The sequence below is a fragment of the Megascapheus bottae genome, chromosome 26 (assembly GCF_031878675.1).
Source record: "Megascapheus bottae isolate mThoBot1 chromosome 26, mThoBot2.hap1, whole genome shotgun sequence".
Classification (NCBI taxonomy): Eukaryota; Metazoa; Chordata; class Mammalia; order Rodentia; family Geomyidae; genus Megascapheus; species Megascapheus bottae.
In genome coordinates, this window is record NC_143534.1 from 6,272,587 (window position 1) to 6,293,867 (window position 21,281).

Sequence of the window (21,281 nt, forward strand, 5' to 3'; positions counted from 1 at the left end):
AGGGGTGAAGGATTGGAAAGTCGAAGATGACATGTCTTTGAAAGTTATACCTATAATACCTGCTCTTAATTGTGCCCTGATAGAAGCAAAGAAATCCCTTCCTGAAGAAAGAACACATCCACAGACATTAGTACAGTGCAATTTGCAAGCACTTTCCAGAACAGACAATAGCCTTTCATTGACTGCTGTACCTCAGGATGGCATGAAGGAGACTGTATCAGTTGGAAAACTGCCTATTGATTTTGACTTGATTCCCCCTCCTGAAAAGTGCTCTGTAGAGTCTTTCATTCAGTTGAAGTCGTACATTTCAGATTCCAGTGGTTATTCTTTGGATGTATCTACTGCTCGGGATTTGTTAGAAGAGCGACCACAGACTCCTTCTGTTTCAGATGGAATTTGTGATGCTGGATTTTCTTTAGTTATGACTCCAGATCCTGAATTTCTTGACCCAGAAGCAGAAGTAAAAAGAGAAACTGAAACAGAAAATTCTGAAAATATGTTGAATGCAGACAACAGCAGAGCTATGGTGTCAGTGCATCCACCAGCATCAATTCCGAGAGAGCAACCCAAGAGAAAGGCCAGTATACCCCTCGTGGAGCAAAGTAAAAGGATGAACCTATGCCATCCCTTTCCCAGGAGAACCGTATCTGAACCAGATCCTGGGTCTCACTCTCCAGAAACTCTTACATTAGTTAAAGGACAGTGTCCTCAGAAAAGAAGAAGAGGTGAGCATTTGGATTACTACAATAGTAACGATAGGCTTGAAGCCTATACTTTGGACTATAGCTTGGCAGAAGGCTCTAAGTTGGTTAGGACTTAAAGATCATTAGAAACGGTGCACAAACTGGCCATGTGACACAAATTCATTCATTTGGAAACAAATTTAAAAAAAATTACTTCAAAATCTAATAACTGCCACAAATTCATACATTTGGAAACATAAAAAGACATTTGTAATGTAATCTGGTAATTTCTGTTTCAGTGAAGGAAAAAAGTCTAGTGGTGACACATTAAGTTTATTAGTGACCACCAGTGGGTTCTGACATGTAGTCGGAGAAACATGGCATTGAATAATACATAAACAAAATACTGTCCTTGAATATCATCTTTTTAAATCTTTCTTTAGAACCTGTGAGAGATCTTTCCTGTTTGTACAAAAGTTAGATCTTTGTTGTCAGATTAGACAACTTTGAATTTATTTTAAGCTTATTCTTCACTGTTCTTCTACTGCTTACAACCTATGATAATTTAGTAAGGACGAAAATAAATACACAAGGAAATATGCATTAAATTCATTATAACTACTTCTTTAGCTCTCATGAAAACTAAAATGGCTCTAATTTTTTTTTACATTGTTTTAATATTCATCATAGTTTCTTACATTATTTTGTTTTCATGCTTAGTGTTCTCAGTGAGACACTGTTTGGCATATGTTTGTTTATGCCAGTCTTGGAGCTTGAATTCAGGCCTCAACACTGTCTCTGAACTTCTTTTGCTCAAAGCTAGCACAGTGCCTGTATTTGTGGTACAAAGGAATCAAACTCAGGGCTTCTTGCATACTAGGCAAGCACTGTACCACTGAAGCCACTTTCCCAGCCCAAAACCAATATCCTTTTTTTTTTTGTATAATGTTACTTTAAAACTATTTGCCTGGCTGGGAGTTTGGCCTAGTGGTAGAGTGCTTGCCTAGCATTCACGAAGACCCGGGTTTGATTCCTCGGTAACCACATATATAGAAAAAAAGCCAGAAATGGTGCTGAGACTCAAGTGGTAGAGCTCTAGCCTTGGGAAAGTCCGAGGACAGTGCTCAGGCCCTGAGCTCAAGCCCCCAACTGGCAAAAAAAAAAAAAAAAAGCTATTTGCCAAAATTCAGATGTAGTATTATTTCATGAATTTGGATATGAAATTTTTAGTGAGCAATTAAAATTACAAAAAGTTAATGGGAAATTTTGCCAAAGGTAGTGTGTTTTTAACTGTTTTAAGCAAGTGATAGATGTATGTAATGTATGTGTGTATGTACATACGTGTGTGTGTGTGTGTGTGTGTGTGTGTAAATGTATGTGCTGGTCCTGAGGCTAAAACTTAAGGCCTGGATGCTATTGAACTCTTTTGCACAAGGATAACACTTTACCACTTGAGCCACAGCTCCACTTCCAGCTCTTTTGGTGGTTAATTGGAGGTAAGAATCTCACAGATTTTCCTGTCCAGACTGACTTGGAATCATATTCCTCAGAGTGACTGAGGGTAACTGGATCTCCTGAGTAGCTAGAAGTGCAGGTATGAACCACAGGTAACTGGATGGCCAGTAGTAATTTTTCATTTCCACTTTCCCCTTTAGCTATTTTCTTAGTTGTATGTGAGAAGAAAAACAGATAATTTTGTAGGGATGATACTTTTTTTTTGAACATAGTAAGCTATGAGAAGTAAACCTAACTGCAAACTTTTTCAGTCTTCACCTGTCTTAAATGTTTCTCAGGTTCCACTAAAATTTAGGTATATATCAATAGTAACATAGCTTGTGTGACTCTTTAGTAATATACTGTCTTCTCTATGAAATGTGATTATTGATTTAACCATATCACCTTATGTGGTGTTGTGTTGCTTTTTCAAACATAATGATAAGTTATATATTGTTTTATGAACTTAATACTGTGATAAATTTTCTTCACCTAATAAAGGCTATAGACAATAAATAGTAGCAGATTCCTATCTTTATGTGAGAATATAAACCCCTGCCTTATTTTTTAAAAAGCTCTTTCAGAAATAACAGGCTTTTCAGTTTTCCCCGAACAAAAGAAATACAGGAAAAAGATACACATATGGGCCTTTCTCCCTTAAAAAAAAATGTCTCTCTTACATAAGGTGCAGAAGTGCTGACTGCACAGTTTGTACAGAAAACCAAGTTGGATGAGAATGACCAAGAAGCTTCTATTTGTAAAAATATCCCAGTGGTAATGAATGTTAAAAGGACAAAGAAGCAAGAGAAACTTCCAGTTAAACCTAAGCTATATATGAAGAAATCTCTACAAAAACAGAGGGTAAATATAGTAAAAGGCAAAAGGATTTCCACAATCAGAAGGCAACCACAACCTGGTAAGAAACACTTCCTGAAAAAATACTACATGCAGATCTAGTGGGTGTTAGAAGATAATGTTGAAATACATAGGAGTAATTTGAAATTTATCATTCAATATTCGTTCTGTTTTTCTTTGGCCAGTCCTGGCCCTTGAGCTCAGTGTCTGAGCACTGCCATTGGGCTTTCTCAAGGCTAGAGCTCTACTGCTTGAGCCAGAGCACTACTTCTGGCTTTTTTCTATGTATGTGGTACCGAGAAATTGAACCCAGGTCTTTATGCATGCTAGGCAAGCACTCTACCACTAGGCCAAACTCCTGGCCCCTAGAATATGCATTTTTGAATGGTTTTTTTTTTTTTAGGTATAAGTTCATTAAGAGTTAATTGAGTCAGTAAATCATAGACCTCGGGATTGAAAGAGATCTTAGTCTGATAGAAAAATTTTAATATGCAATCTCCAGGTTTTTCTTGAGTAAGTCATTAATTTTCACTAAGACATGGAAATTGACAGAAAGCTAATTCTATAGAAAACTGATATTTATGTGTTTTTGTTGTTGTTCTTTTTTATTCTGAAGCCAAAAGAGAAACCACTTTACAGCTTCCATCAGAAATTTCATCCAGTGGTCGAAAAGATGGAATTAGCATAAACTCAGTGCAACCAGATTGTACTTCCATCACTCCAAAAGATCTTCCTCAAAACTCATCTATCATCTGTGACTCCCAGGCCCTAAATATGTTAGCTGACCTAGCTTTAAGCTCTGCTGCCTCTTCTAGACAGTTATGTGATCCTAGAAACCTCTCCTCCACTGAATTGCTACAGAATGATGTTTTACTCTCTAAAGAAAATGTATTGTGTTGTACCTCTGACCATGAATATCATAGGGGAGTTAAAAGTCAAAAGGATATACTACTATCTAAGCCATCCTCAGATAGGAAGGACAATTCTGAGTCCAACATAACTGTTAACCAAGAAGAGAATGTGATTGCTGGTAGTCAGGCCCCTGCGAAAGCCCAGTCAGCACTCCCTGAAGAAGCTCTACCACTTTCAGCTACAAGCCAAAACCTAAATGCTTTTGTTGCTGTGGAACATTCATATGCCCTGCTCCTTCCAGAGCATTCGAAGAAACAGTTACACCAGAGAGGTTTATCAGGCCCTGCTTTTGCCAAGAATGGGACAAAAGGCCCTGAGGCTGGAACTCCAATAGGAAAAGTCATACCATTTAGGCATCTACAGAACACTTCCCCTCTACAGAGGTTTTCTGAGGACTCATTGATTAAGCGCAAAAGTCGATTTGCAACTTCTAACCTGAAAGATTTCTGTTCTCATACTGTGCTTAACTGTGATGGCTCCTTGAAGATCACTTTCATATGTGAAACAGAATATAAATTTAGCTTAGATAGTAAATATACCAACAACCCACTGGAAAAAACTATTTTAAGAGCATTACATGGGTAAGTAGGAGTGAAAATAACTATGACTTTTAAGATCAATGTTGTAAGATGGGAAACCTGGGCTAAACTTTGGAGAAGGAGAAAAGCTTGTGAATTTGGTAGTAATACTGAAATGTGATACTGAAAGTGTACTGAAAGTACTGAAAGTATTACTGGAAGTAATAGGAAGTTTGCCACTGTCAGTGATGAGGTGGAGAACTTTTTGTGTTATAAATGGCTTTCCATTTTGTGGTACTCATTAACCAGTACTGGTGGCCTGGATGAGATCTAAGAAACATTTAAAAATTACCCCTAGCCAGGTGCCATGGCTCACACTTGTAATCCTAGCTAATCAAGAGGCTGAAGATAAAGGTTCAAAGCCAGCCCTGCACAAAAGGACCTGAGACTCGTAACGCCAATGTTAATCTAGAAAATGGGAAGTGGGAATTGACTCAAGGGTATGGCAGTAACCTTGAGCTGAAAAGCTCAAGGACAGTGCCCAGGCCAAGTTCAAACCCCATGACCCTGAAAAAAAAATTTCTAAGCCAGGTGCCAGTTGCTCACATCTGTAATCCTAGCCTCTCAGGAGGCTGAGATCTAAGGATTGTCAGGCCAGGTAGGAAAATCTGTGAGACTCTTTATCTCTAATAAACTACTCAAAAAAGCCGAAGGGACACTGGCTCTAAGTAGTGGAGCACTAGCCTTAAGTAAAAGAATTGCCCAGAATAATAGTTGTTGGAACAACTGGTATTACACCCACGTGTAACAGGTATATGGTCTTTAAAGAAAGTTGACATAAAAGTCAGATGCCAGACCAGGAGTTAGGAGATCCCTGATCAGATCATAGCTGGTCATGCAGATTTTGTGATTTGGAGTAGTTAAACTGGAAGAGTGTGGCTCAGAAGTAAGGCATCTGTCTAGTAAGTGTAAGGCCCCGAGTTCACATCCTGAGCCACCCAGAACCACACACAAAAAAGAAATCACTTAAATGTTCTGATTCCTTCTCATTAAAATGAATGGATTGGACTTCATAATATTAAAGTGTAGTACTCATTGTTTCATATCTGTAATTTTAAAAAATGAGCACAAAACCTATGGTTAGTGTTGGAGGCATTGGTCTATAGTAAGATAATCATTTAAAATTTAAATTGGGGTTTTTTGTTGTTATTATCATTGTTGTTGTTGTTTTAATTACAGTCCCTGGAACTCTAATGTACCTGAAAATGTGGAGGACGTGAAGCTTTTACTTCATATGTGGGTTGCTCTATTTTATAGCAATCAGAACAAAATCATACCATCATCCCGAAAAGTTGTAGAACACAGCAATCCAGCAAAATATGTGTCAATAAATAGCACTTTAGAATCTTTTGAACTGAATGAAATGGAGGAGACCTCCAGTGTAGAAAAATATTCTCTAGATCCTCTGGTGGAGACTAAGGAAACATCTAGAAGTCATGCTAAAGTATCCTTCCCTAGCTCTAACTGTGTGCTTCCATTCATGAAATCACCACCTGTGAGACATTTGGGACTCTGTGTACAGAATGAAGAGAAAGGAGTGTTTGCAAGAGAGTGTCATCTGGGTACCTCCGAGAGCCAGAATTCAATCTGTTCTTGTAATAATGAGGTAAGACTAAATGCTGCCATTGTTTCAAAGATTTAATAATGGGGTTTGAACTAAGGGCCTGGGCACTGTTCCTGAGCTGCTTCTGCTCAAGTCTAGCACTCTACCACTTGAGCCACATAACCACTCTTGGCTTTTTGTTTATGTGGTACTGAGGAATTGAACCCAGGAATTCATGCATGCCGGGTAAGCACTATACCACTAAGCTACCTTCCCAGCCTTGTCATGTCCTACCAAGATATTGTTTAAGGATCAGGTATATTTATGGTATATATAGAAATGCTGGGGTTGGAAGCATGGCTCAGTACGTAGAGGGTTAGCCAATGAATGAAAGTATCAGGTACTACATGAAAGTTCCCGTCTCTGACCAAAAAACTAACATTGATTATATCTGAGTTAATTTGGGAGAAAATCCATTGCAGGTCACTATTTTCAAGTGTGGAAAATAGTGACCTGCACTTTGTTTTATTACATTGTTTTCAACTGATGTTTAGCAGGCTAAATATTTCAACTTCCAACTGGAACAGAGCAGATGGTTAGTTATAACAACAATCAAGGAAATGATTTGACAAAATATCTGCCCTTTTAAGTTTATTGCCAGATTTAGACTACTTTTTCAGAGTTTTGACAGCAATTGCGATACTGCCTTAACATTAGGGGTTACCGGGAATTTGCAGGTCTGTGAGTAATCCTCAGATGGTGAAAAATTATATCAGCACCATCATCATCAAAGGGTTCCTGGAGCATTTTGTTGCATTCAGTGGAAATGACAAACCAGTCATCAGTCATCTCCATTCTGTAGATGAGGAAACTAAGGCATAAAAATGAATCTTAAAATTTTTTTTGTACATGTGTGGCTTTTTCCTGGGGGTATTTGTGTTCCTCAGCAGATACACAGTACCTGATTAAGAATGTTAGAGTAAGAAAAATAACTACTCTAATGCATGCCAGTTTCCTATGAAGTACCTTTTTATTAATATATAATTAGCTACCACCAGTATTAATTTTAGGAATGATTTTTGCAGCCATGAAGTAAAGTATATATACCATTGTGCTAAAATGAATAATTATTAACAATCTTTTTTTTTTTTTTTTACCAGTCCTGGGCTTGAGCTCAGGGCCTGAGCACTGTCCTTGGACTTTCTCTACCACTTGAGCCTCAGCACCACTTCTGGCTTTTTTTCTATGTATGTGGTGCCGAGGAATCGAACCCGGGTCTTCATGCATGCGAGCAAGCACTTTGACCACTAGGCCAAACTCCTGGCCCCTGTTAACAATCTTTCTAACATGTATGAATTAAATATTCCACCACATCTTAAATGTTTAAGGCCAGAGTGATGAGATTTGAGAGTATTTAGGATTTTGGAATATTTGTATATACTTGATATATATCCCTAATCTAAAAATCTTCAGTCAGAAACGAACCAAAATCAGTTTTAAAAAGTTTTGGGTTTTAGCCAAGCACTGGTGGCTCATGCCTGTGATCCTAGCTACTCAGATCAAGGTTCACAGCCAGCCCAGGCACAAAAGAATTTGAGGCTCTTATCTCCAATTAACCTCTAAAAAAAAACGGGAAGTGGAGCTTGGCTCAAGGGTAAATCGGTAGCCTTGAGCTAAAGAGCTCAGGGATAGTGCCTTGGCCAGTTCAAGCCCCATGGGCCCTCCCCCACACACACACACAAAAAAAGTTTTGGGTTTTGATGGGTACTACAAGCCTGTATTCCAAAGCTGTTTCTGGCATCTTGTTGCATACTGTACCTTTACCATTTACTTGTGGGCATAGTGGAATATAAAGAATATTTTAGCACAACAGACACTACGAACAATAGCATGTTGCTTGTCATGTTTAAAGAGTTCTTTTTAAATGATCAAACTTTATTTTAGAATATTACTCTTTACCTATATCAAAGAACATAATCTGAATATTAATATGTCAAGATTGTCACAGTTGGTTTTGTTGTTTTGTTGTTGTTGTTGTTGTTGTTTTTGGCCAGTCCTGGGCTTAAGCTCGGCCTGCGTACTGCCCTTGAATTTTCTCAAGGCTAGAACTCTACCACTTGAGCCTCAGCACCACTTCCAGCTTTTTTTTTTTCTATGTATGTGGTACCAAGGAATTGAACCTGGGTCTTCGTGCATGCTAAGCAAGCACTCTACCAGTAGGCCAAACTCCCAGCCCCCACAGTTGGTATTTTGCTTAGATTACAGATGTGAGATAAGGGAATGTGGTCAAATGTTACCTGACATAACATGACAGGCTACCCAGGAGTTCTCAAGCTCTTGCTACCAAGACTTTTTTATGCTTTGTTTCTTTAAAACATACATCTAAAACTTAAAACTCTTGACAATCTCAACCTGCTCCACTGAAGTCGTGCTATAGTATCCTTGACTTAGTGTCTCATTTGGTTGAGACTGAATTTATTTATTTTTTAATTTTTTTTTGTTTCCATTGGTTATATTGTACATGGTAGAAGGGATTTCACTATTATAGTTCCACATGTTTACAATATATTCAAGTCGGTGTTCCTCATGTCTTTCTTATTTTCTCCTTACCCCCATCCTTCCAGAAACACAAATGCTTCTGTTTTTTTCATTTTAGTTTTTGTTTGTCCTGGGGCTTAAACTCTGGGCCAGGGCACTGTCTCTGATCTTCTTTGCCCAAGGGTAGCACTCTACTACTTGAGCCATGGTTCCATTCCAGCTTTTTGGTAGTCATTGAAGGTAAGAGCCTCACAGACTTTCTTGCCTGCAGCAGCCTTAAACTGCCATCCTCAGATTTTATCTTCCTGAGTAGCTAAGATTTCAGGCATGAGCCATTGGTGCTGGGGCTCCTGTGATACTTAAGATGACAAGATTCAAACAAAGTAAAAATACCCTTTGCTTCCCCCCCCACACACCTTGGGTGGTCATGAGGCTTGAACCCTGGACCTTGGCACTGTCCAGTTTCCTGGTGGCTAATTGGAGATAAGAGTCTCATGTTCTTTAGTGCCTGAGCTGGCCTTGAATGCTGGCCTTGAACCTCAATCATTAGATCTCAGCTTCCTGAGTAGCTCAGCTTCCTGAGTAGCTAGGATTACAGGCGTGAGCCACCACACCCAGCCTAACCTTTGTTTTTTGTTGTTGTTGTTGTTCACACGTAATTTCTGAAGATTGTATTTGACTATTGTTACTGTTAATGTCTTAATATCATTTGTTTTAATTTTATCATTTCAGCTAATTGGAAATAAAGCTGAAGAATTATCAAATAAACTAGAGACTTCTAATCTCATGCTTTCTGGACCCTCTATTTCTGGTGAAGATAAGACCTTTCAGTCACCTGAGAACCCACAATTGGCTTCTTACACTGATACTGTCATACAAGCCACCCTGACTACAACTTGTGATGGGTCCAGCAGTGAGTCAGTGATGTGTCAGAAGTCTGTGTACAGCACTCTGAAGAGCAAAGATGATCATTTTCCTAGAACAGTGCAGACAGAAACATTTGTTAGACCAGACCTTACCCAGCACAGCAGCCTCATAAACAGTGAATGTCAGCCCTCTCTGCAAAGAGTGGATGATGCCATTATGGAGTGTGTGGTCGTTAATGTGGAACCGCTTACTCTCACTATTGAAGAAAATGCTTGTGAACAAATGCATACAGAAGTAAACATAACCAACAAATCTCCAGCCTTTGATGCTGAGTTGATTAAGCAAATACCACCTACTGTAAGTGTTAAGCATCCTATAATTTCATTGGAAAAGGCACAAACCCAAGGGCTCCAGGAGATTCCATCTCTAGTGCTCACTGGACAAGAAGGCAATAAGTACCTCTCTGCTTCCTCCATAAGCAAAGAGATGATTGCTGAGGAACTCTGTTCCATTCAGAAAGAGATGGCTCCTCCAGTATCACCACCTGCCGAGAAACCATTGGTAATGGGATCTCTATCATTAGTTCAAAGTTCAAGTTATCCACTTGTCAATGAAGACATTAACCATTCTCAAGATGTCTTTGTGCAGAACCCAAGTCTCTTTAGCATATCTTCAGAAGAGACTATAGAGCCATCACAAGTTGAAATAGCCTCGCCATCTGCCTCTGCTACCCTAGAAAATTATTCCCTTAACTGTATCCCACCAAAAAGTACTACATTAGATGGATCTTTAGAATTAAGGAATGATGACAAAGGTAGCCTCAACCATGAACATAAGAATTTGGAATCATTTAGCTCAGAGCATGATGAGCAAACCAGCTTATCTGTGACGAGGGAGGAGGTTGGCACAGAATTGTCAGAGGAGGAGTCTGATATTGACCTGACTCTAACAATATCACCACCTACAAGTCCCAGGGAAGAAATCCCAGCTGGCAGAATAGAAGAACTACAGGAATTACAACTTCAGAGTATAGCTAAAGAAACAGAAATGTCAAAGGAAGAGGCAACTCTCATAGAAAAGAGAGAAGTGAATTCAGCCCGGGATACATCAGTGCATCCTGCTATGTCAGAAGAACCGTTAGGAGATGAGAAGCAAGATAGTTCACAAGCAGTTACTCCAGTATTTTCTAAAGAAAATTGTGCGCCTGAGATTGTAGAGGAAATTAATGTTACCTCCAACATTGCCTTTAATTCTCTAATTGAAGAAGTGTCACCAGCTTCTAGTCCTGCCCTTCCAGGATCACCTGAAGACATACGACCATCTCAGACTGTGTCTCCCTATAGTTTAAAAGTTTGTGGTACACAATATGAGAAAAGTAATAAATTCTCTCAAATCGAGGTAGATTTACCCGTAACAGAAAAGGAAAATTGTTTTGTTTATTCCACTTATCCAGTAGGAAGAGGTACGACTCAAGTACAACAAAGTCAGCTCTCAGCTGAAATGCCTCTAATATTAACTAGTCACCCAGGCACCAAAGGTAGACTAATGCTTCCTAGTAAAGCAAGTGGAAGCATTGCTGTAAGTGACCATGATGAAGGTTTAGCCTTCTCAGAAAAGGGGCAGTGCTGTGATTCAGAGTTGAAGTCCGCTTCTGTTACCAAATATGAAGGTGATTTTAAACCTTCTCTTGAAAAACTGGCAAAATCAGGAAATCCTTTGCAGCCAATCAGTTTAGAGAACCGAAATTTAGACTTAAAACACCTTTGTTTAGAACCCAGTAAGCCTCCACTTAGTCCTAGGAAGATTACTGAAAATAAGTCTTTGGCAGACACATTGGTTTCTACAGCAGACATAACTGGAATAATGAATATGCCATTAAAACAGACTAGCCCAGAAAGCATAAAAAAAGTCTGTGACTACAATTTGAAAATGGATACGGACAGTTATAAACAAGCTAAACCCCTGAATTCGGCCTCCAGTGATGGAGCTGATGTTGAGCAGGCATACATGCACCCAGAATTTCCAAAGCTTGATTTTTCCTCACACGGTACTACAAAACTACCAAGTGTAGACTCAGGCTATCCGACACAGGAAATATCTGTAGTCAAAATGGCTCATTTACTTAACAGTGAAATGAAGGCGGAATTATATAACAAAAGCAGAGATCTCGGTGCTATGGGCCATCATTCTCACCTTTGTACAGAGGATGAACAAAAAGCCCATGTACTGCAGGACACATCAACGTGTGAAATAAAGGAGCTGTGGAAGGGTGAGGATCTCTCTGTGTGTGCTGGTTCTGATCAAGACACAGGAAATACCAGTGAAAGTATTGATAAAGACTCTGCAGATTCCTTGGTTTCAGAATCCTTTGACCCTCTTGTCTGTAGCGTTTCTAAAGAGCAGATTGTCAGGAAGAGCACTAGTGAGAGGTACACAGTCAACACAGGTTCTGAAACCCTTGTCAGAGACACAGAGATGAGCACGAGCACTGATAGGCGCTTTGAGCCACTTTCTAGAGACTTCGATGAAGACACTCTCGATTTTAGAAATCCCAAATTGGGTATGGAGAATTCATGTACATTGAGAGGTAGTCATGACAGCAAAAAAGAAGATGTTGCAAAAGATAGTTATGACACTTGCCTGGGCTTGAACAGTAGAGATAATGACGCTAGGGGCTACTCTAAAAGTAAGAAGGTACCAGGGGTAGAGACAAGCATTCCTCCCAGAAACCGGGCCACGGGGTTAACCAAGGATAAGTACATGCCAACGTACGTCCAAATCCCTGACTTCCAAGGCATCGTCAGGACTTACGCTAACTTCACTGTTACAAGAGAGGTCAAAGATGAAAGGAAAACTAACCTGAAGAGCTATCCATGTTCTGCAAATCTTAACCTGCTCAGTTCCTGGACTTGGCAGGTGGCAGAAGACCTCACCCAGAATACTTTAGACATAGAATATCTGCGTTTTGTACATGAGGTAAAGAATGTAGCAAAGAATAGATACCCTCAGCAATCTGCCTTAGAATCGAACAGTGTCTTTTGGAAGGAATCATCTACCCGAATTGGAGCTTTCCCTTCAACAAAACTATCTGAGGCCTCAGTTTTATACCCAGTGTCCCAGAGCCCTATTCTTGTAACAGTTGTACACTCCAGCAGCAGTAGACATCAGAATCCACATAGAAGAAACGGCTCACCTACCCATCTGCACAGTTCTTCCTCCTTTTGGAAAGAGAAAAGTCACAGTGGAAATCTTAAAAACTCTAAAAGAAATCAGACTGTTCCTTTCCATCTCAACAAATTGAGCTATAGAAGTACTTTGAAAGATTCTCGGAATGATATTTCTCTTATACTGAATGAATATGCTGAATTTGACAAGGTGATGCATAGCAACCCAGCTGTTCTCCAAGATGGAGATTTCGGTGTGACCTCTGAAGAAGCCACATCCCAGCATGTGTATCCATCTTTCCCAAGACTATCCATCTCCTACAAAAATCTGATTACAGACTTCTGTGACAATTTGCATGTCAAACTGAAGACCATTACACAAGAGGCTTCTGAGGGTCCCTTCCGGTTCTACCTTGTTGAAACAGAAGATAAATCATTCTTCTTACGAACAAAGGTAAAGTGCCTGTTTATTCTTACACTTAATACTATTTTGATGTTTTTTTGTTTTCGATAAGTCTCCCTGACTTCAGTGCCCAGGCTGGCTTTAAACCGCGATCCTCATATCTCAGCCTCCTGAGTAGCTAGAATTACAGGCATGAGCCACTATGCCCAATTTCTGGTTTGTTTGTTTGTAGGAACAAGAAACTTAGAAGTTTAGACTTCCAAAAGAACTGAAATGATGGGAGTGGCTCTGTAGCTCAAGTGGTAGAGTCTCATGGAGCTAGTCGCCAGTAGCTCATTCCTGTAATCCTAGCTACTCAAGAGGCTAAGAACTGAGGATTGCAATTCAAAGCCAGCCTGATCACATAAGTCCATGAGACTTTTATTTCCAATTAACCACCAGAAAACCAAAATTGGCACTGTGGTTCAGAGTGATGGAGAGCCTGCTTTGAGCTGAAGAGCTCAGAGAAGGTGCCCAGGTCCAGAATTCATGTTCAAATCTCAGTGGAAGCTGGGCACTGGTAGCTCACATCTGTAATCCTAGTTATTAAGGAGGTTGAGATCTGAAGATTAGGTTTGGAGCCAATCTGCCAACTGACAGTTCTGATCTCCAATTATCAGGAAAAAGCAAAAAGTAGATACTCTCAGCATAAGTGGTAGGGTGCTAGCCTTCCGCAAAGCACCACCTCAGTGGAAGGGACATTTTCATCCTTGGAGATTGTTTTGTAACTTAAAGTAATCAGTCCTTGGGTGCTTTATGACCACATGCGGTTTTAACCAAGTCATCTACCCATTGGAGATGGCGATTCATAAGACTTTTGTCTCTCTCCAGGCAAGTCCCTAGTAGTGATAAGAAGGGCTCAATTTATTTGTAAAGTTTTAGCAATATCACTAGCAATGGCATTTAAAAAGTAAATAGTGAACCTAAAGATAAATTGAAAGTCATTTGTTGATTGGTTTGATAGTTTTTATATTTTAATTTTATAGACATGAAAAATTTATTATAAACTGCTTTACTTTTAAAGTAAACTTCTAAGTTCTCTTAAACTTCTAATATTTATTACTAGGAACAAGTCAGCATTTTTATATGTAAAAGTTTGGTAATTGAGAAAAATTGCTTTTTCATGTTGCTTTGATTAGATATTATATAATGACTGTTGTGAATCTTTCAGAACATTCTGAGGAAAGGAGGCCATACAGAAATTGAACCTCAGCATTTCTGTAAAGCTTTTGGCAGAGAGAATGATATACTAATAGTTATCATCAGAAACGAAGATATATCATCACATTTGTATCAAGTAGGTTTGGAAACCTCTTTCTTAACAAAAATAATGTATCCCCAGTACTGCAGATGCATCCCTGCCTATCTGTGTAGAGAAGAGCTAATGCGCGTTTACCTTTAGGCCTATGAATGAGGAGGGAGTGGAGGCAAAGGGGTGTATAATAGCATACTGTATTTATAGGGCAGTGGTAAGATATTTGTAGGGGAACTTTAGGTTCATGGAGTCAAACTATTCATATTAAAAAGGGAGTTGAAATAAGTCTGTACTACTGTGTGTGACGAAAAAAAAATGCTGATTAGCTGGTTTAGGTGTACATGAAGTGAAATTGCATCTGCCTAACCTAGTACTGTCAAAAGAGAAAGAAAAATTTTAGTTTTAAAATTTTAAAGGACTTCTGAGACCGTGTGCGGTGTCCAGTCCTGCTGTTACCAGCAGTCAGTGAGCTGTAGACGGGATGGTGGTAAGTTTATGGGACCTAGCCAGTTACTTTAGAGGTACCCAAAACCTCAGATTCATTCTTCCTTCTTGAATTGTTTCCAATCTTTGGAAGGTTAAGAGCTCTTTTTAATTTTGATGAGCTTAGAAGTACTACTTACATGTGACTAAGTTACAAGTACAAGTTAAAGACACTACCACCTGTTCTTGAGTCTTGAAACAGTGGGATAGAAAAGTGACAAAAGTGTCTTAACACCATGTGTTTGATGCATCTGACCTCCTTTAACAAAGCTCCTTTTATGTCCACAGATTCCTTCTTTACTGAAGATGAAACATTTCCCCAGCATTATGTTTGCTGGAGTTGACAGCCCTGAAGATGTTCTTAATGACAGTTACCAAGAGCTGTTTCGCACTGGAGGCTTCTTGGTATCAGATGACAAGATATTAGATGTTTTAACGTTAGGTTGGTAGTCTTTTTGTTTGTTTGTTATAAGGTGGTACACAACTTCATAAGTCTCAAGTGATGAATACATTTCTTTTTTTACAAATGTCACGCCTTCCCTCATTCTCTCCTAATTTTACTTTGGCCTTGTTCTTTGAAACCTTGCCAGTTCAGTTCCTCCTCCTCCAGTGAAAGGAATACTGTTGAATCTAGAAGAAATTACCTTTTGGGTGCTTGTGGCCCATGCCTCTACTTTCCCAAGTAGAATTCTGATTAAAGGCCAGTCAAAGCTAGAACACAGAACTCCTTCTTAACCAGTAGTTGGATATGAGGGTTCAGGCAGGACCCATGTCAGGCTGAGATCAAAAGCATTGCAATTCCAGGCTAGCCAAGGCAGAAATGCCACAAGACTCCAGACAAGAAACTTCATAAGGATGTAAAACTGCTCGATCGTAGTCTTAACTTCCTATTCAGTTACCTTAACAGGAAGAGACCCTATTTCAGAAAATAGTATACAGAAGAACTGGAGAAATGGCTTAGTGATAGAGCACCTGCCCTAGTAAGCACAAGCTGAGTTCAAACCCCAGTACCAGACACAGCTTATGGCTCTAGATATGTATATGTATTCATATACATGTATATTATTGTTATGCTAAACACATTTTTTTTTAACCAGTCCTGGAGCTTGAACTCCAAGCCTGAGCATTGTCCTTGGGATTTCTTAAGGCTAGAACCCCACCACTTGAACCATAGTGCCACTTTCAGCTCGTGTGTGTGTGTGTGTGTGCGTGTGCGTGCGTGTGCGTGTGCGTGTGCGTGTGTGTGTGTGATGGGAATTGAAAACAGCTGCAACACTTTTCTTTCCAAATTTAATCTACAGCTCAGCTGAAAGAAATTATCAAAATCCTAGAAACACTAAATGGCAATGGAAATGGACGGTGGAAGTGGCTGCTTCACTACAGAGAAAATAAAAAGCTAAAGGAACGTGCCAGGTAAGACTTGGTGTGAGGCAGAGATACAGATGCCCCGTACCCCTGTGCCCTGTGCTCTAGACTGCTGGCACCCCGGAGTCGTCCACTGACATTTGTGGGCCAGCTTTTGGGCTTTTGTAGACATCAAATGAAAGAAGCCACCAGGCACCGGTGGTTCAAACCTATAATCCTAGCTACTCAGGGGGTTGAGATCTAAGATCATGGTTCAAAGCCAGCCCAAGCACCAGAGTCCGTGAGAAGCTGTTTCTAGATAACCCCCAGAAAACCAGAAGTGGAGCTGGGCCATGGCTCATGCCTGTAATCCTAGCTACTCAGGGGGCTGAGATTTGAGGATCAAGGTTCAAAGCCAGCCTGGGCACAAAAGGACCTGCAACACTTATCTCCAATAACTTCTAGAAAATGAGAAGCGGGGTTTGCTCAAGGATATGGCAGTAGCCTTGAGCTGAAGAGCTCAAAGACAACTCCCAGGTCGAGTTCAAGCCCCTGTGACCCACAAAAAAAGAAAAAGAAAAATTATGTGAGCTGTTCAGTGTCTGAAGTAACAGCAGTCAAACTTACAAACCATAGACATCTATATAATTTGATTCTAGCTCTGCTAGAATCATAAGGCACTGGTGGGGCTTTACCCTTGTAATTGTAGCCTTCAGGAAACAGAGACCTAGAGATTTTCATTTGAAGCTACATGTTCGAGCCTCACTACTGCGGCTTTGCCAATCCTGGGGCTTGAACTCAAGGCCTGAGCATTGTCCTTGACCTCTCTCAAGGCTGGCACTCTGCCGCTTGAGCCACACCACCACTCCTGGCTTTTTTTTGTATATGTGGTAACCAACGAATCAAACCCAAGGGCTTTGTGTATGCTAGGCAAGCACTCTACCACTAGACCAAACTCCTGGCCCCTATAATTTTTAATTAGCAGAATGACAGACTGGATACATGGATCAAGTAGAATAGTGCCAACCATGAATGCAAAAGCGAGAGACTGAGTTTAAGCTCCAGTAATGGTAGTAAGTGTGTGTATGTATTTTACTGTGGACAACGTGCTTAAATGCATGTTATGTTGCCATAGTCCAAGAAAGAAAGAGACCAGTCCTTAATTATCAAGTCTGTCTTTATTGGCAAGCCTTGTTAAACAGTGGTTTTTTGTTTATTTTGTTATGGGGCTTGCTTTGAACCTCGATCCTCAGATCTCAGCCTCGAGTAGCTAGGATTATAGGCATGAGCCACTTCGCCCGGCCCAACTTTTTCTCTTGAAATGGGTGGGGTCTCAACACTTACCTGGCTAGCCTAGACCTAGAATCCTTCCCATCTCTACCTCTCCAATCCAAGTAGCTAGGATGGGGTGTGAGCCACTGGCACCCAGACAACACATTTTCAGAAAAAGCTTTACCTTGCTAGAGAAACCTAGCAGAGAGCAAAATGTTTCACTGACAAAGAGGTAAGGAGAGTGGAGAGTACCAAGGCAGGAATTGGCAGAGGACATTGTTAGGAAGTACTATAAGGGAAATTTTTAGCTTAACTGGAGAAGCAGCTCTGAGGTACCACAGCACACTTACAAAAAGTGTAAGTTCAAATGATGTAAATTCTGAGTTTTCTTTGGGTTTGGGGGTATGGGAGCAGTAGTATGTCTTTAACTCGGGGCTTTCTTACAACTGAGAGTACATTTTGCTCTAAGAAGAAAAGGAAGTAATACAGTTTTAAGGAAGGTAGAAAAAAGAAAATTCTAGTGGTAATTGAGGTTATCTAATCACAGATGTGAAGGGAAGGGATTAAGTGATTCGCCAGTGTGAAGGTGTCAAGGTGTATTTTTATTCATAAACTGCTTTGATGAATGGCAACGCCTCTGTATAACTATTTAAAATAACAGATTCATTGGTATACAAATAGTTGATGCAAATCAGTGAAAATTCTATCAAGGCACACGTAGTTGGCTTCTGGCTCAGCATGAGAGCACATTTACAATCTTATTTACGAAATAGTTGCACTCATATTTGAGGTAGTACATCTGCAGAAAAGAGACATCCAAAAGACAAGAAAAGTGGGAACAGGGTCTTACTATTTTAAAATGAGTAGATAAAACGAAAGAAGAATTACTGTGATTTAGTAATGGTTGCAAACGGATACTGAATTTGAATTTGGCTATTAATATTCAAATGTGTTTTCAGAGTGGACCCAATTGCATACAGAAAAAACTTAATACTGAAATCATATCAAAATGCAAATATCATCGAATTGCTTCATTATCACCAGTGTGACTCTCAGTCATCAACAGAGGCTGAAAATTTGAAATGTCTGATAAACCTTCAACTCCAGCATATTAGTGCCAGGTTTGCTGTCTTCTTGATTGGTAAGTTCACATTCAGTTTGCATGTTGTTAATGCCAAATTAGGTCAGCTCCAGGACCGTCCATCCAAGTAATGAAATATGGGCTGATACCATAGTAGGAAGCCAAACTACAGGCGTGTTTTCACAAGTGTACGGGACCCAGAGGTGTTGGCATAGGTACAGGCTGAGTTCTATCATAGGAAAATCTTCTGATAAGTATTCTCAGTTGTTGCAAAGTACTTCATCAAATTTTTCCTGTTTTGTGGATGCAGCTGATCCCAAAGCTACTTTATTATATTTTGAACCACACATAGCCTTGAGCAAAAATGCTCACATACGTGGGCCCCGAGTTCAAGCCCCAGCCCCAGCCCCAGCCCCAAAAAGCAACCAAAAGATTGTTCTTTCAAAAAGACTATTAATGAAATGTTTCACCAACTTTTTTCTCTTCACAGATAAGCCTACTTTTACTGCCTCCATAGAAGTCTTTGAAAACAGTGGAATCCTTGTTACGGACATAAATGACTTTATTGAAAATATACGGGACATAGCAGCTCCATTTAGGAGCAGCTATTGGTAATGACACTTTTTGTGTACCATCACTCTGGGTCTCTCTCATCTATGGCTCATGCCTACACCTATAATCCTTAGCTACTCAGGAGATCTAGGGATCTGCGTTTGGAGCCAGCAAGGCAGGAAAACTCTTGATTGCCTCATCTCCAGGTTAACTAGCAAAAAGCCAGAGGTTAGACATGGAATAGGGGACCAGCATTCAAGCCCCAGTACACAAAGCAACAGAACTTTTACCACATGCTATATTTTTTTTTCTTTTTTGCCAGTCCTGTATCTTGAACTCAGGGCCTGAGCACTGTCCTTGAGCTTTCTCAAGGCTAGCACTCTATCACTTGAGCCACTTAATATCACTACTTCACTTAATAGAATTGCTATTAGTTTCCTTAATTATCACTCAAGATACAACCTATTTCAAATTGATGCACGTTATCACAGCTAACCTGTGATAACCTGGAATGCTAGGACAGAATACTGTAATTTAAGGTGCATGGGAATTTGCCCCACTAAGGCACAGCCTCCCTCCAAGCACTCATTGCTCACGCCTATAATCCTAGCTACTCAGTGCGCTGAGAATGACGACCATGGTTCAGAGTCAAAGAGGCTTTGAACCATGAAACTCATTATCCTCAATTCATCCCCTAAAAACCAGCCCTAGCCTTGACTAAAACAGCTCAGGAACACTTCCTAGGTTGAATTCAAGCCCCATAAAGATAGAGCTTCCCATTTATAAAATACTTCTTGTTCATTTCATCTAATTTTGTTTCCACAGGTGACTCAACTAAGTTGGAGGACATCAGCAAACGAACAGAGCTCCCTCTCACTGGAAAGCTATTCTACAACTTCTAAGTTTTCCTCTTGTTACATTTCTTGAACATTTACTTCACAGTGGTATAGTTGTTGCCATTAACTTTGCGTGTTACTTTAAAATACTACTTTAAATTATTTTAGAAATGCGTTCACAATTTGAGCCTATTAAAGAACTTCACATATACATAGAACAAAAAAAAATCAACTTTATCAAAGCTTTGTTTTTCTAAGTTAAAGTCAGAAAAGCTTATGAAACATAGTCTTTCAGAGGTTTTGCCACATTTGTAAAAATGTACTTATTAAATGTTTTATTTGTTGTATATAAAGGAACACTACACAAAGTTAAAACACTTTTATAAACGGTACAAGTTTATAAACTTTTCCCTTTTTTGTTTTTGTAAATACTGCACTACACTACAAAAACTCAACCCTGAAGAAAAAGTAATCATTTATTTATATTAGAAATCATTTCTATAGTAATCTTTAAGGCACAAACCCCAGCAAAAAAAAACCAAAACAACAAAAAAAACATTTCTAAGATACTATTTGGAGCAACGATTTTTATAACTAGTTTGTTTCTTTTTTTAAATAAAGTCATCTAAAAATCATTCAGCTGTTTCTGCAATGAATTTTAGTACAAAATTTAAATGTATGAAATAGCACTTTAAGGTCCCAATATTATTGTTTTTCTCCAGAGTACTATTGATACAACTTTTCATTAACGTATCTCAGGTTTTCCTATCTACTTTGTGTTACCAAGAAATAATAATACTATCTGAACATTTTTATCTTCTTGCTGAAAAGCCATCCAGTATCACCAGGCCATCTTCTTTTTCCATCCTGCCTCTAGTGTAACTTCATTAGTCTAGACCATGCAATGGCATGCTGTCTCTGTGCCAGCACTCAACCAGAAAATGCATGTTCATTTTTATGCTCCAGTGGCATAGTTCATGAATACCCAAGTTTCAAGTGAAGGATGTGTATGTTCTCAGTAATCACCGTCCATAACAGTACAAGTCAGACGTTCATCAGTGGCAAACTGTAGCATTGCCTATGAGAGCTGTCACTGAAGAAAAGGCAGTACCTGCAGGGGCTGGGAGCGTGGGTTAGTGGTAGAGTGCCTGCTAAACATGCACAAAGCCCTGGGCTCATACCATATACACAGAAAAAGCCAAAAGTGGTGCTATGGCCCAAGTGGTAGCTCAGGCCCCAAGTTCAAGCTCTAGGATTTGGGGGGGGGGGGTAAAAAAGGGAGTTCCTGCAAACTGCTGCTGAAGGCAAAACAAATAGAAGTAACTTGTATTTGTGTGGATGAAAAAATCTTTGTTTTAACTACCACTACTAGAGTTCCATTA

The 21,281-nt window shown here is 39.6% G+C and overlaps 1 protein-coding gene across 6 annotated transcripts in view; it reads left to right on the plus strand.

Annotated features, from left to right (window-relative positions):
• Tasor2 (transcription activation suppressor family member 2) overlaps positions 1–20,534 on the plus strand; it is a 50,807-nt gene extending 30,273 nt beyond the window's left edge. For 4 of the 6 annotated variants that reach the window (XM_090318833.1, XM_090318829.1, XM_090318831.1 and 1 more), the window contains 11 exons: positions 3–725; positions 2,863–3,093; positions 3,649–4,525; positions 5,702–6,128; positions 9,336–13,088; positions 14,248–14,373; positions 15,103–15,256; positions 16,116–16,227; positions 18,390–18,571; positions 19,002–19,122; positions 19,889–20,534. In XM_090318833.1, coding sequence (XP_090174959.1) covers positions 3–725; positions 2,863–3,093; positions 3,649–4,525; positions 5,702–6,128; positions 9,336–13,088; positions 14,248–14,373; positions 15,103–15,256; positions 16,116–16,227; positions 18,390–18,571; positions 19,002–19,122; positions 19,889–19,892 — 6,710 coding nt within the window. In that variant the 3' untranslated portion in view covers positions 19,893–20,534. Of the gene's footprint in view, positions 1–2; positions 726–2,862; positions 3,094–3,648; positions 4,526–5,701; positions 6,129–9,335; positions 13,089–14,247; positions 14,374–15,102; positions 15,257–16,115; positions 16,228–18,389; positions 18,572–19,001; positions 19,127–19,888 lie in introns of those variants that run through there. The other 2 variants (XM_090318830.1, XM_090318832.1) reach the window with 1 other exon arrangement.
• The last annotated feature ends 747 nt before the right edge of the window (positions 20,535–21,281 follow it).